Source organism: Rhopalosiphum padi, chromosome 2 (assembly GCF_020882245.1).
Source record: "Rhopalosiphum padi isolate XX-2018 chromosome 2, ASM2088224v1, whole genome shotgun sequence".
Taxonomy (NCBI): domain Eukaryota; kingdom Metazoa; phylum Arthropoda; class Insecta; order Hemiptera; family Aphididae; genus Rhopalosiphum; species Rhopalosiphum padi.
In genome coordinates, this window is record NC_083598.1 from 19,360,592 (window position 1) to 19,374,561 (window position 13,970).

The 13,970-nt window shown below is 35.1% G+C and overlaps 1 protein-coding gene across 2 annotated transcripts in view; it reads left to right on the forward strand.

The window, feature by feature from the left end:
• Positions 1 to 12,712, forward strand: part of LOC132919792 (uncharacterized) — a 44,329-nt gene extending 31,617 nt beyond the window's left edge. For both annotated transcript variants that reach the window (XM_060981642.1, XM_060981644.1), the window contains exons 3-6: positions 946 to 1,053; positions 5,501 to 5,662; positions 10,522 to 10,769; positions 11,459 to 12,712. In XM_060981642.1, the coding sequence (XP_060837625.1) occupies positions 946 to 1,053; positions 5,501 to 5,662; positions 10,522 to 10,769; positions 11,459 to 11,547 (607 nt within the window). In that variant the 3' untranslated portion in view covers positions 11,548 to 12,712. The remainder of the gene's footprint in view (positions 1 to 945; positions 1,054 to 5,500; positions 5,663 to 10,521; positions 10,770 to 11,458) is intronic.
• Positions 12,713 to 13,970: the final 1,258 nt, after the last annotated feature.

A 13,970-nucleotide genomic window follows, 5' to 3' on the forward strand; every position in this document is an offset into this window, starting at 1 on the left:
TTTATGTATGTATATATTATGCCCGTCTTGGATTTTCTTTTTTCTTCAATATTTGTATACTTATAGGTACATTATGCGTTATTTTTAATAAAATTGTATTATCTTCCACCATAAGCCAAACGAAAAAACATTCAGAATATTATCCCGTCACGCGCGTGTATGTACGGGTATTTATTTTTTTCAGAGAAACACTATACAGGTGAACTGCGGTGTTCTACATGTCGTCGCAATGTTTCAATTGACAGTTTTTATTAAACTCGTAAGACACGATCGTGAGAATATATCATTAATTTATTTACGACTCGAGTTTATAACACGCACGGAGTGAGACCATTCTCTTGCATTTGTGTGCATTGTATTAATGTATTATATAGATACATTTTAATGTCGTTGACGCGTATTTATCGCACCACGCCATATTATAGCATTGTGCAGATTGTATAATTTCTTTTGTTAGTAAATTTAAAAAGAATATAAGAAGAAAACGTAAAAAGAAATACGGAAACCGTAACAGCCAGCTGACAACACTATTTGTCAGGAAGACGAACTATATACTCGTCTGCCCCTCGTCGAGTACCTTTATAATAATAATATATACTCCTTTGCGTGTATATTATAATTATTATTACTATTGATCACGAAACGCCGTGACCCGGTCAAGATAAGAAAATTCGGTCACAATAACCACGCCCGGGTACTCCGGTTAATGTTATTATTCTTTTTTTTTTATTATTGTTATTATTTATTTATATATACATAGATATTTTTTCACCAATGTCAGTTTACATTAGAATATATTGTTATACTTGTTTACGTAAAATGAATGACGTAAACAAAAATATACGAGGCTATACAATCGGAGATGAGTTATCTGTACCTATTGTTTTCATTAAATAGTTACAGTTTAAACCATATTATACTAGGTTTATTATGTTTGGCTTTCAGGGTTTCGTTCGGTAGTTCAAAAGGATCTATGGTTGAAACATTGATATACGATAGCCCCCCTGTCCAAGAAGAGCCATTGGATTCAAGCGATATTGACGACACTGACGGGTAAGTCAACTTTCGATTATTATTTTAAATCCGTTCAAAAATTTCATAAATATTATGAAATCGTAATATTATTCTGAAATCGTTTTAATTAATCATTGTGTAGGTACCACGAAATTCCGTGGTAATAACAACAGTTCAGTGTTCATCGTTTTTTTTCATAATCGTGATTATAATATTATAAAAGGAGAGTGGCTTTTGAAAATAATTTAAATAAAGACATTGATAAAAATCGTATAAACCGAAGTAAAAAGCGTGTATAGGAAAATTTCTACTTCGTGAGTAGGGGAAATACTTAGTACATATTATTAGACGTCTCCGGGGACTTTTTAACAATAATCACTCTATTCCCCTCCGAAAAGAATGTTAATGTTTATAGTTTCTCAGTGTTAAATAAATCTATAAAAAAACTATTATTCTCAGAAATATATCTGCAGTCGGGAAAGTTTTATTAATGACTAATAATTTAATAATAAATGGGATTCAAAATATTTTGGCAACAGGAATCAGCAAAACAAATATTTATCAATATCGTTCGTAAAATCGTAAACAATATATTGAATTCAAACGTCATAATAATTACTACATTAAATACTATCGTGTATTTACTTAAACTTGCTTAGGTATTTCTTATTGACTTAATGTTCAAAATGTTGTATTTCATACATTAATTAAGTATTATTAAAAATAAATAAATTTAGTCACCATTATATGTTTTAATTTTTAAAAGAGTAAAAACATATTTAATTGCTTTCAATAAATATTCAACATTTAAACTATCCTTAATTAGATATAGCTGTTAGTTTAATATAATTTCAATTACGAGTATTTAATAATATTCAATTAAATTTAATTATTTTTTGTCGTGGTTTTTATTCAATTACACTTAACACGCGATTATTTAGACTTAAATACTTAATCAAATTCTTCTAATATAATAATTAATACTACAATTTATTATTACAACTCACTTTAAATTGATGATAGTAAGATTTGAGGCATTATCAAAACACAAAAATGCTATTATTCTGTTTACAAACTTATCAAAGATTCAAAGATATAATACATTTTTAACATTCATAAAATTATAACATTTCATAAAAACACAAACTTTAATTAATTATATTAGTACGTAATAATATATTGATTACAGAAATTGTGAATTTAATCATCTAATAAATATAAATGTATTAATATATAATTACAAATAAATACCTACAAAAATACTATAGCTTTGCCGCGCGTAATGCTCATTAAAATATTCTTTATCAAAATAAGTTATATTTAATTTTTTATCCATTTGTGTTAGGTATAGTGCACCTGTACTTTTTAAAGCGATCTGCAAAATTAAACATGTATTTATAGGTTGATAAATAATATAGTCTTTATCTATATAATGTTCAAAGTTGTTTTTATCGATGGCGCAATATAATGATGTGAATAAAAAAATAAATTGTTTTTCGAGCTGGTTTTGTGAATGCGTGTATTCATTAGGTGCCTATATATAATTTAACATCCACTTAGGTACTAAAAATTAAAAAATCTCATTACCATAGTCTTATATAAGTGATTTATAAAAAAGCGTTTGAGTAAAAATTATTCCACTCATAATACTTAATCAACAAAATTACGTTTTTAATTTTAATTAATTAGTCAATCGTACATTTTAATAATATTATTCACAATGCAATATAATGTTAACTTTATTGAGTTAATCTAATTTGCCAGTTTTCAAACATGGTGGAAAATATCGTTTTTGTACATTTTACTAAATAGACTACCTAGTACCTACATTATAATTTATACAGAATAGAAAAATACATCTATAAAACTATATGTTTTGACTTTTGATTGATAGTGTTTAATTTAGAACCCTTCATAATATATGCAGATGTAATATTGTATATAATATTATTTGTACCTAAATCGTTCATTAATTTTTTTATAAGAATTTTGATATTTTAATTTATAATTTGTATTAGTATAATAATCGGTGTAACTTCCTGTGATTTTATATTTTTTGAATTCAAACTAACAAAATTATAAAATCCATTTATATTTCACGAAAAACTTCGTACATTACTATACTATATTTACTACCATTTAGAGAGGACCACCCACTTAGTGAACGGATGTGTTTAGTTTGAACAATAAAAAAAAAACAACTATGTACATTTATAAAACCAGAAGTCCTTTTATGTTGTCAGAAAAAAAATAATTAAAAACTCGAAGGAAAAAGTTTAAACTTTAAAGCGATGTGTAGGTTAGGGAATACGATTTAATGTTACAGAGGAACGATAACAATAAGGTCCTCGTATTTCGGTCGATCGAAATCGTCATCCGTTACACATCAGTACATCACTACGGAAAAAGTGCAACAGGGCAGTGCGAAAAACTTGCTTGAGCGATTCGGTGCACTTTTAAACGAGCGATGACAGTTCTCACGCGTATTACTTATATAATAATAATAACAACAACAACAATGTATCGCAATGAAAGTCGAATAATATTGGCCAGCGACGCCGAATAGTGCGGCGCCCGCCGGAGTGGCAACACTGCGCACCGGTGGCTGCCGCCGAATCCTCCGGTTCTCTCCCCGGTCCCGTCCCTCACGGCACTCGCTCCAGTGACGCCGAGCCGTTTTTCGTGATGCGCGCACGCCATTCATAACCGACTCCCGTGCAGCAGTCGTGCCGACGGCGACGACTATACAACAATAGTACGTCAGATGCACTCGGCTATTGTCGTCGTCTCCTCCGGATAATCTCGCCGTTCCGCGATCGTTGTTTTGAAAAATCGGTTGTTGTTTTCTTTCCGTTGTTCTGCGCGCCCGAGAGAGACCTTCCATCAATTTTTTATCGTCGTCATTGTCGCGTTTTTTATTATTATTTCATTTTTTTTTTTGACTTATAATAATTATTGGAAATTATTCGAGATCGCCCGCGTCTTTCGTGTGTGCTTTCGGCCGGTCACGCCCACGACGATCGCCGCGAATCGATACCAGAACCGCGGGATAGCGCCACCGGAAAAACCCGCGACCATCGTATAATAGGTGAGTGTTATTGTTTGGGTCCGTTTGTTTACGTTACCGCCGCGCGTGGTAAGGTCCCTTTGAACCGTCGCCGCCGCCGCCGCCGCCAAACTCGTTTCCCGCGGTAGCGCGCGACCGTTACGTGGCGGCGTACAAATAAATACATGATGTTATTGATGTGTTCGATAAATACACATTTTTACACGTATTTATGTACCGAACGATTAGGTCTTATAGGAGGGGGTTCAGACAACACACCCTCCCCCCGCTCTTTTTGTGCGTACGAGACGCTGTCGTTTATTGTAGGGTGTTACGAAAGCGTTGACGACGATGACGATAATATTTATGATGTCACGATACATAGGATGCCGGTCCGACCGGTTTGGTTTTAATAATAATATATAGTGGCCGTTATTTAACAGCCTTCCGGCCTTCCAGCCTTGCGTATTGCTCACACGTTATTATTATTATCAGCTGCAGCAACACGAAAAGCAAAAGTTCCGTAAATGGAAGTATAATATACTTTCACCTCATATAATCGTATACCAACGTACCTACATTGACGGCTACAAATCGAAAAAAAAAAGGTCCGAAACGATCGGTCTCGATAAACGGGAATTATTTTTTTTAATCGGGTCGAGTTTTGGCGCGTAAACAGCGGTACACGGCCGCCGTGTTTTCGTATATAGATAGATAGGTGGTGATCAAAACTTTTCACGTTGTGTGTGCGCGACGCCGTGAGCCACGTAACAGTCGACAAGGTCAAATTCTTAGTGCTACACAATCAGCCTCGCGTTTATTATTTCTATAATATTTATGACCCACGTTGTTGTTCTATTCTGTCTGTATATTATGTTAATTAACCTCCACCAGAGAACCGACGATTATACCGCCTAAACCGTTCGCCCGACACAAATATACGCAATTAATATAGTTATGATCAGCCCACGCCGCCGCCGTACTGCTCAATTATAACAGTGAGTGTGTCATAAAACGCTGACAATCGGCATTATCCACTACAGGCTTGTACGATCAAATTTTTTGCGCGATAATCGTTCTGCAGGTACAATAACGATGCTGCAGGGACGCGGTTTAATCTTATTCCGATGATAAAATGCTATGCGATCGCCACTGCCAGAGGCCATGTGGTAGCGATTCCACTGCTTCGTTCTGCTCTGGAGACCTTGGAGTCGCGTTCGTGAAGTTTTGGACGCGGTCCAATTTGGAATCGGTCCATTTTAAATTTTTTTAAATCGTGTTTATTTTCGCATTTCCTCCGGACGTCATCTGGAGAGAAGCGCGCACGCCTGGAGTTATAATTAGAGACGCAAATAGGTCAAACATCATAATATATAATATTATGCTCGTCGTTGTTAACCGTCGAGCCACGAGTACAATTGTTTTTCTGTTTGTTTTCAGTACCGTTGCGTCCACTAAAGTCCGTGTGAGCTTTTTCGAGTCCGAGAAACCGTGCGTGTTACCTTCACCACCCAAATCGTTGGAAATATTTGGCGACAGCACGATGACCACTTCAAGTCCTATACTACAGAGGTCGAACGGCCACGTCCAAACGCAAATTAGGTAAGTGACGATAGATATTGTATTATAATCTTAAGTACGAGTATACAGAACCCGTCCCGCGATGAGTGTTACGAAGCGTGTTACATCATCATTGTATGTCTGCTATTATTTCGGCACAAGACAATACGAGTTCGTCGTGAAGTCCTCTGCAAATCCCATCATCTATTATTATAACGATTACTATTTTTATATAACAAGTGAATTCGTGGCCAATTTAAATTAGCTACCATTGTCCAGACGGTTGAACGACCCTCCCAGGGGCCTCCGATACTATATAACATACGTGAGAAGTGTTCGCCAAACCGTTTTTAAACGCGATGCTTGATAATATTATATTCTAAAGTAATGACACTCGACGCCCTAGACGCGGCAAAGACACGCTTTGATACGTTTTTAGCGTCAGTCGAGGACATTTCGTTACGACCTCAAACAACGATTCGTTTTGCCAGAAGTCTAGTATAGTAATATGTGGAGCTAATCATAATTTAGACGAAAAAAAAAACAAAATATTATGACTATAAATATTATTTCAATGACCACAACGACAACGGCATTGAAGCTTTAATTTTTAGAGAAATATAATTAATTTTATTATTGATTTCCATGTATATTTTCATAAATACGATGACTTTTTTTTTATTAATTAAAAATATATATTCAGAGAAACTAAATTTCAAAATTTCCCCTATGCAAAAGGAAAAATGGTAATAAATATCGAATTTTACGTAGTATATATTCGCCTTTTATTAAATTAAACTTGAAGTATCTTACAATTTTGTGTTTAAATTATTTTAAAACTTAGATGTTATTTATTTTTTCCAAGTCTTTTTTCGAGTATGTGACAAAATATTTATATATATATTATACTCAATATATACTGAAATGAGTGAGACGAGAAATGGACAATACTCAATATATTTTTAATATTCCGAATTCGTGTGCAATATATTTTATACTCGATAATGATTTATATTACTCAAAATTTTTATTTATTTTGTCATTTTTATACTTGGCCTAACACCTCAGTTTTAGCACTTTTTATACACACGAGTCAACGGGATTATATACATATATATTAACAAATAAAAACAAAAAAAATTGTTAATGTTTGGCATACAAATGTTCGTGTTAGGTTCATTAACTTGGTTTATGAATCGAATTCGAAGATGAATGAAATAGTATTGTATTCGAATGATATAATAGTCTCACACATAGTCGTATAGTAAAAACGGCGAAACTAGATTGGTTAATTAACAATATTATAGTAATTTGTCTAATGAACGATGTATATAATAAACCACCCGTGGTTAAAGTGAGTCTTCATTAATGTACCCGTATAGGTCAGTAGGACATGTGGAATTTTAAAATACCAATGCCGTGCATCGGTATTGTAATTATTTTGGACACCGGATTGGCCTGGATATCGCGATAAGGTATTAAACAGGCCGTGTTCGTCGTTCCGTCCTCGCTGACTTATTCCAATCGCGCGCAGTGATGTATAGCGACGCCTACAACAACTCGCACGATATTGATATTCATGTAACGACATAAAGTACGGTCAATGACGATCTGTCAGGAATATTGTATTTATCGGAAACGTTTCTCGTGACCGACTTCTCGTACATTCGTCTGTGAAACCGTTTTCGAAAACGCGCGCAACCCTTCGGTGGAGCCCACTCGCCTATACTCGTACCCGCCTATATTATTATACGCGCGTCGTAAAATCTGGAACCAACACACTTCCCACCTGTGTCTAATATAATACACAGTTACCTACAACCCGGCACGCTATAAAAACGTCTTCTCCTTTCCCCAGTCATTTGCTCTCCTCCGGCGCGGTGTATTACCGCTCCACTACTATATACACTACATAATATTATGCCGCGGCGATACTATACTATATTACCGACACCGAGACGCCATCGTAACACAGCGCTTACGTCACCTGCTCGTCGTTTGTTGTATACACACACACACACACACTCGCACACGCATACACCTCACAAGCACGCCACAACAATCGATATCCGTTGCAGCGGAGGTACCGGGGCGGTGCAGAGGTGGGGGGGAGGAGAGCGGCGACAGACGGCAATAGCAGCAGCAACCGCCGAATACGTGCAATCATGCGCACATCGCGCTCACGGTTCGTTCGGCGTGGTAAAAAAAAAGCCACCGCCGTCGTCGGCGACCGTTATCGATGTTGCGAGAGAGCCGGTGCAACGATACTATCGATTGTGCGCCGCCTCGACTCGGTATCCTGACAACGACGACGGCGGCGATCGTGTGAGAAGGGGACCGCCGCTAGCGCGCGCGCGCGCTAACCGAAAAGCGGCTCTCCTCATCAGTCTTCGCCAGTCCGTGTTTTAGACCGCGTCCGCGACGCTCGCCGGTTAGCCGTTTTCGCGCCACCCACGACACCGACAGCAGATAATAAGTGACAGACTTCACCCGCACGGCATGCCAACAAGTATGACCGCTTCACATGGCGGCGTGCTGTACTACGTGGTCAAGGTGCCCAAGGACGACCCCACGGTGGACTACGTGTCGGCCACGGCTTCGCACAAGTACCTGGAGGAAAAGCGCACGCTGTCGCCGTTGAATTTGGAGTGAGAATTCGTCTTAAATAATTCGTGATTTGGGCAATGAAACGGCGGTGTTGATCCACATAGGGTAAATTCGTTTTGCGATAAGTACAAAGATTCGGAGAACGCCGCGAGGTTTAAGAGATCCACGACGACATTACAACTATATATGCATAGAACGTTATACGAACGCTACGACGCTCGCCGATTTCGATAGTAAAAAAAATACAAAATATGATTTGAATAGTTACAGTCTTGACGCAGAGTCGACACTTCGTTTCACGCGATACGAACTCTGATTTCGTGTATACCCCTCCCCCTCAAAGTCACGTCAAATTAAACCGCGTAACCACTGTGTACCGCCGAGGTATACAGAGTGTAACCGACATCGACTGTCAAAACGTTCTACAGAGATCTGTACTATAATTAATTTTATTCGTGTTTTCTCACAAACTGAGAACTGTTATTATTATTATTACTATTGCTATACCTATTGTATTCAATAATATTATGATGTGTTATTATTTACATATGTTCGTTTGTGTGTGTGGCCATACATAACAGTATGAGTATAATGTGTACTATATGCTACTAGTTGACGTGCGTTATCGTGCTCGATACTTGGGGTGTCTAGGTGAATTAAATATAGATTCAGGGTTATCGTGCGAACAAAATAAAACCAACATTTCACCATACGCGCGAGTAAAACTAATATGGGTAACAAGTCAGACTTTAAATTCTTCGTGTAAATTCTTTTGTAAATCGATTTATTCGAGGTTTTGGAAAACATCCAACCGTTTGTATTCGTTTGGGTTTATAAAATTTTAAAAACATATGTGGACATATACCTTGCTGTTATCATACGACTGATTTTTATAACCAATATGTTGTTGTCCACTCGTATAGACATATAGTAAAGCTATGTGTGATGTCACTCTGCTGCATCAATATCTTCTTCGTATCAGTATAAAAGTGACTCGTTAATTTTTTCTTATTTTGAGCGTTTTGCATGATGATTGATGACAATTAGACGTGGGCGAGACCTTTTGCTGTCCGAAATCACTGTACATTATTTTGAATGCCAAACGACGACCACACCTTTTTAAAGGTCAGCCTTCAAGCCGACGAAATTATCCTAAAGTTTTATGAGTATAGGCTGATGGATAAATTACGGCTGGCAAACTTTGGTGGTACTAATATTTTGTGACTTAACAATAGCATGACATTTTGTCGCGTTCCAAATCACTGAGAAAATTTCATAACAGCTCATTTAATTTATGTAAAATTCTGTTGCACGATTAAATTATACTGTTCTTTATCGTATGTTTTCATTAGTTTTATTTTTAATTTCAAGTATAAATTTAATATCTGTTTATTAATAAAACACAAATTTCACGAATTTTTAAATATTTTAAATCTTGTTGGGTATTACTGATTTTTAAAAATATACGTTATCTAAATAATTCTATGCTAGATTCAATTAAAAGGCTACTTTCGTAATAATGTAATTACCTGCGTTTATTTTTTAATGGTGAAATATTGCTATGTGAACATCTGTTTAAAACGTTTAAGTGTTCTTGTTCAAATTATGCATGCCAGAAGGACAAAAAGTACTAACAAATAGAGTAAATTAAGATAAGATAATAATTTTGGTTCTATGAAATAATTATGTCTTATGTGTTTCTTTTGTTGTTTTCACGTTCTTACGCGTGGAAATGTTATTTTACTTTCAAACATACGATCTGACAGCGGATTCTTATGATTGATAGCGATGATATTGTATTACAATATCTTTTTAATATCCTCTCATGCCTATTATGCATTAATGCATAATATTGCATGTTATGCCATGAATCGTGTTATTTGTCCGACAACAAAACCCAAGTCGCTTGTTTGTAATGGTAAATTGCATTTTCGAAACGAATGTTTTGATAGTAATTACTAAACCGCCGTATTGGTGTATTATAGTGTCGATGATCATCATTGTTAGCCATCATATATGAGATTTTTCATGGACAACCATCACGGTTCGGTGAGCCGGCAATGGTCCGTGAACCTGGTTCCCTCTTCCTGTCGTGCACCTTTTTAATGCACCGGCTAGTGAGTGTCGCCGATGGAATTCCTGCGATCGACTCGACGCGTTATTCTCTCTTATATATAATATACTATTTATCCGGCGCGACCAACGTTGTTTCAAAAATATTCTCATCGTTTCCATTCTATATTGCCGTTTCACCACGCACGTATTTTTAATCCTATTATTTATTTGTGTTTCAGTTCGGACGGCTGGGATAATCCTTTCAGACCGGACGGTGACTTGTCCAAAGAGGCTGACCAGATAGTCGAACTGATTAAAGAAGGCAAACCGATCACGCCGACGCCCACAAGTGCTACGTCCCCGCTATTGCCCGACCACAGCACGGACGTCAAACACGACCAACAACCGGTGACGTCCACGCCAACAAAGGCGAACGGAACGTGCAATGAAAAGAACGCGGTACCACCCAACGTGGAAGTCCAAAGAGGTAATTACGTCCGACCTGCAACGACCTTTTCTAGATTGACGGTTCTAGAACGATGGACGATCCTGTTAGACTAATAATACTGCTAATATAGATTAATTCGTTTTAAAATCTGACTACATACCTACTATAAATGCGTATACAAATGTTTCCTTTACAGTGCAATCGACATTACTGTTCTAAATTATTAATTATAGTTTCTGAATTATCTGACGGCTCGTACCGATACTTATTTGTTTGGTAATTCGTCGGCTCGTCGATTAACTCGACAGGAATGTATAGATACATTAAGAGATAAACCTGTGAATGAAAATTTAAAGATTATTAAGTATTAACGAATTATTTACTTACAGTGATTGTTTAAATATTCTTAACGATATGTTTAGTCAATAACATCGGCTCCTATACATAAACTGTCTTATAAGTATACATAATATCCGACTACGATCCTTGTTGATAATAACGCAAATTAATTTTTAAATCGTGTTTATCACTCTGTTGTTTTGTAAGGCTATATACACGAAACGTTGATACCACTTGAGATTACGATGGTATAAGACTGTATATAAAAAAAATAAATGTATTATTATTACGATAGATAACCTTAATTTAGGCTCATAAAGTGGTTGAATATTTTCTGAGGATTTTGATCTAATTGATTAAATAATTATGTACTTTTGTTTTGTGTATAGGAACTGTGATAAATGGAAACGAGCCTTCCCAGGTGGAACACGTAGTGTTGAAGAAAAAACCAAAATGCAGGTGTTGCGTGATACAATAACATGCAACCGGATGTACACACGTTTTTATTTCTATGTAAAACATAATAATCCAAAAATGCATAAACCAAAAAAAAAACAAGAACGCGCTGTTGTACCTTCAGCTATATGTCGTTCGTGAGATGATCACGTCCTCGCGATTCAAAATTATTTTTCAGAGCTATATTATTATTATATATATATATATGTTTGTACCTATGTTTGTATTTATAAGTATATATAAAACTTTACAATTTGTATTATAAAAATAATGACTTTTCTATATAAATACCTGGTATTATACGGTATAAATAAATGTCACATAGTTCCTTTTTATATATATATATTATGATATTTATTGATAAAAAAAAAAAAAAAAAAAAAAAATGTAATAGTATAGCAATATTGCTTGTGACATATTATATTATACTCGTGCATGTTATTTGGACAACTGTGGTTCGTAATGAAGACGGGGGGAAAGCGAAAAAATGTAAATTTTCACGCAGTCATACAATATAGGCGCAAACGCACGCTCAAAAATTTCATTTTACGAATTCACAATAGGCAAATATATTTTTTCAGTAGCTAAACCCCTACTCTTTCTGTGATTATATATATATTTTTTTTTTTGTTTTGTTATTTATTTTTTATTTATTACTATTGGCAGATATTGTTCTAGGGATTCAGCGAATTATATAACATTTATTGTATACCATATAAATATATTTTGTAATTTTCATTTTGATTTATTGGGTAAAGGAAGAACGTTATGATGTTGCGAACTTGGAGTGTTCACTTAAATATTTTTCATTAAGTATAATATGGAAATGTTGGAAACTAAACGAAATATTGACCCTTTGAAGTGTTGACATTCTTTTAAATCGCTTTCACTATGACATCTTTTCTAATTGTACATTTATTCTAAAATATATATATATACTTAACTTGATGAAAATTCCTCAAAATTATGAAATTTCGTATTTTTTCAAATAACTTCATAATATGTAATTATAACTATATTAATATGTAATTTGTTGTAAGAAAAATATCATAATTACTTTAAACATATATAATGATTTTAAAAAAAATTCCAACATTTCCAGTGTATAATTCTTAACAACTATGTATCGTTTCTGAACAATGTCATAATAATAAATATATTTGTACTTGAGTACCTATTGTATTGTATACTTGTTATTATTGTTACTTTTGAGAACCAGTTCTTCCTATTTGTATAAACTTTCGTGTTAAATGACCAAAACCAATGCGGTTTTATTTTAATTATTGTACAACATATAAGCGACAGTGTAGGTAAATGTAATTATGATGAAACTTTTTCGACGCAAAACTAACACGTAGGAGGAGGTACCTGTTTAATTTATATGCATATTTTAACCGACAAAAATCCCAAGAGTGTATAGTACACAAGTTGGCTTTGTTCGAGAATCTCCAATTAAACATGTGTTTTTTTTTTTATAAATATTTAATTTTTATCTGACGCAATTTCGCGTGAAACTGATTGCGGAAAAATAACAACCGTACCCGCTTGAATAACAATAATAACCAATGTCAATATATAGATGCATAGGTGGTATTTAACTGTATTTCATTTTAATCGCTGCAAATCATCGGGATTTAAACACGAGCGAGCGTATTGCAACGATTTACTGTAATTAATATTATTTCGCGACAGCTGACTGGTCGGAGTATTGTAGTATAGAATATATGGGGTATTCAGGTGAAACGCATTAGTCATTTCCTATAGTTGGAATGGTCGGTAATGTTTATTTTGGGACATGAATTTTTGGCCGGAAAAAAATAAAAAAAAATTGACCCAGTGCGCCTCCGTGACACGTGTCAAAACAATATTTCCCATCTACTCGGCCAAGTATGTTATTTCTGCATCGCCCGCCTAGTGTGGCGTAGGTATCATACTTAACAACGACTAAAGAAAGTGGTTTTCGGACGAAAATAATCGACTATTTTTACCGTTCTTACTCCGTAGTGTTGTTGAGTGTAGGTAAAAAAAAAAAAACATCTAATGTCATTGAAATATCAAAATATTGTTGTAATAATGAGACTAGTGAATATGCCTAATGTGCAGAATAGTATGATTATACGGGAACCGCGCAGAACACATCACCCAAACTTTTTTTCTCTGCAATTCTACGAAGATGATGCGTGACGGGATAGAAGTTTAGAACGTGTCGAACGTGATATACGACTACCAGACTTGTACTTACGCGGAAACAAAAATCGTGTATCGCCCATAAATGCGTGACTCGATTTCGGTATATTATAACGTTGGCTGATTTCATTTAAATTGCGAATGTTACGGGGGTCTTGCGTAGAATTAACGATAATACATTTTTTATGATAAGAACCTATAGGTGAAAATGCTATTATATTATGCTTTTTAGAGGAAATACGAAAAGTAATATATTTA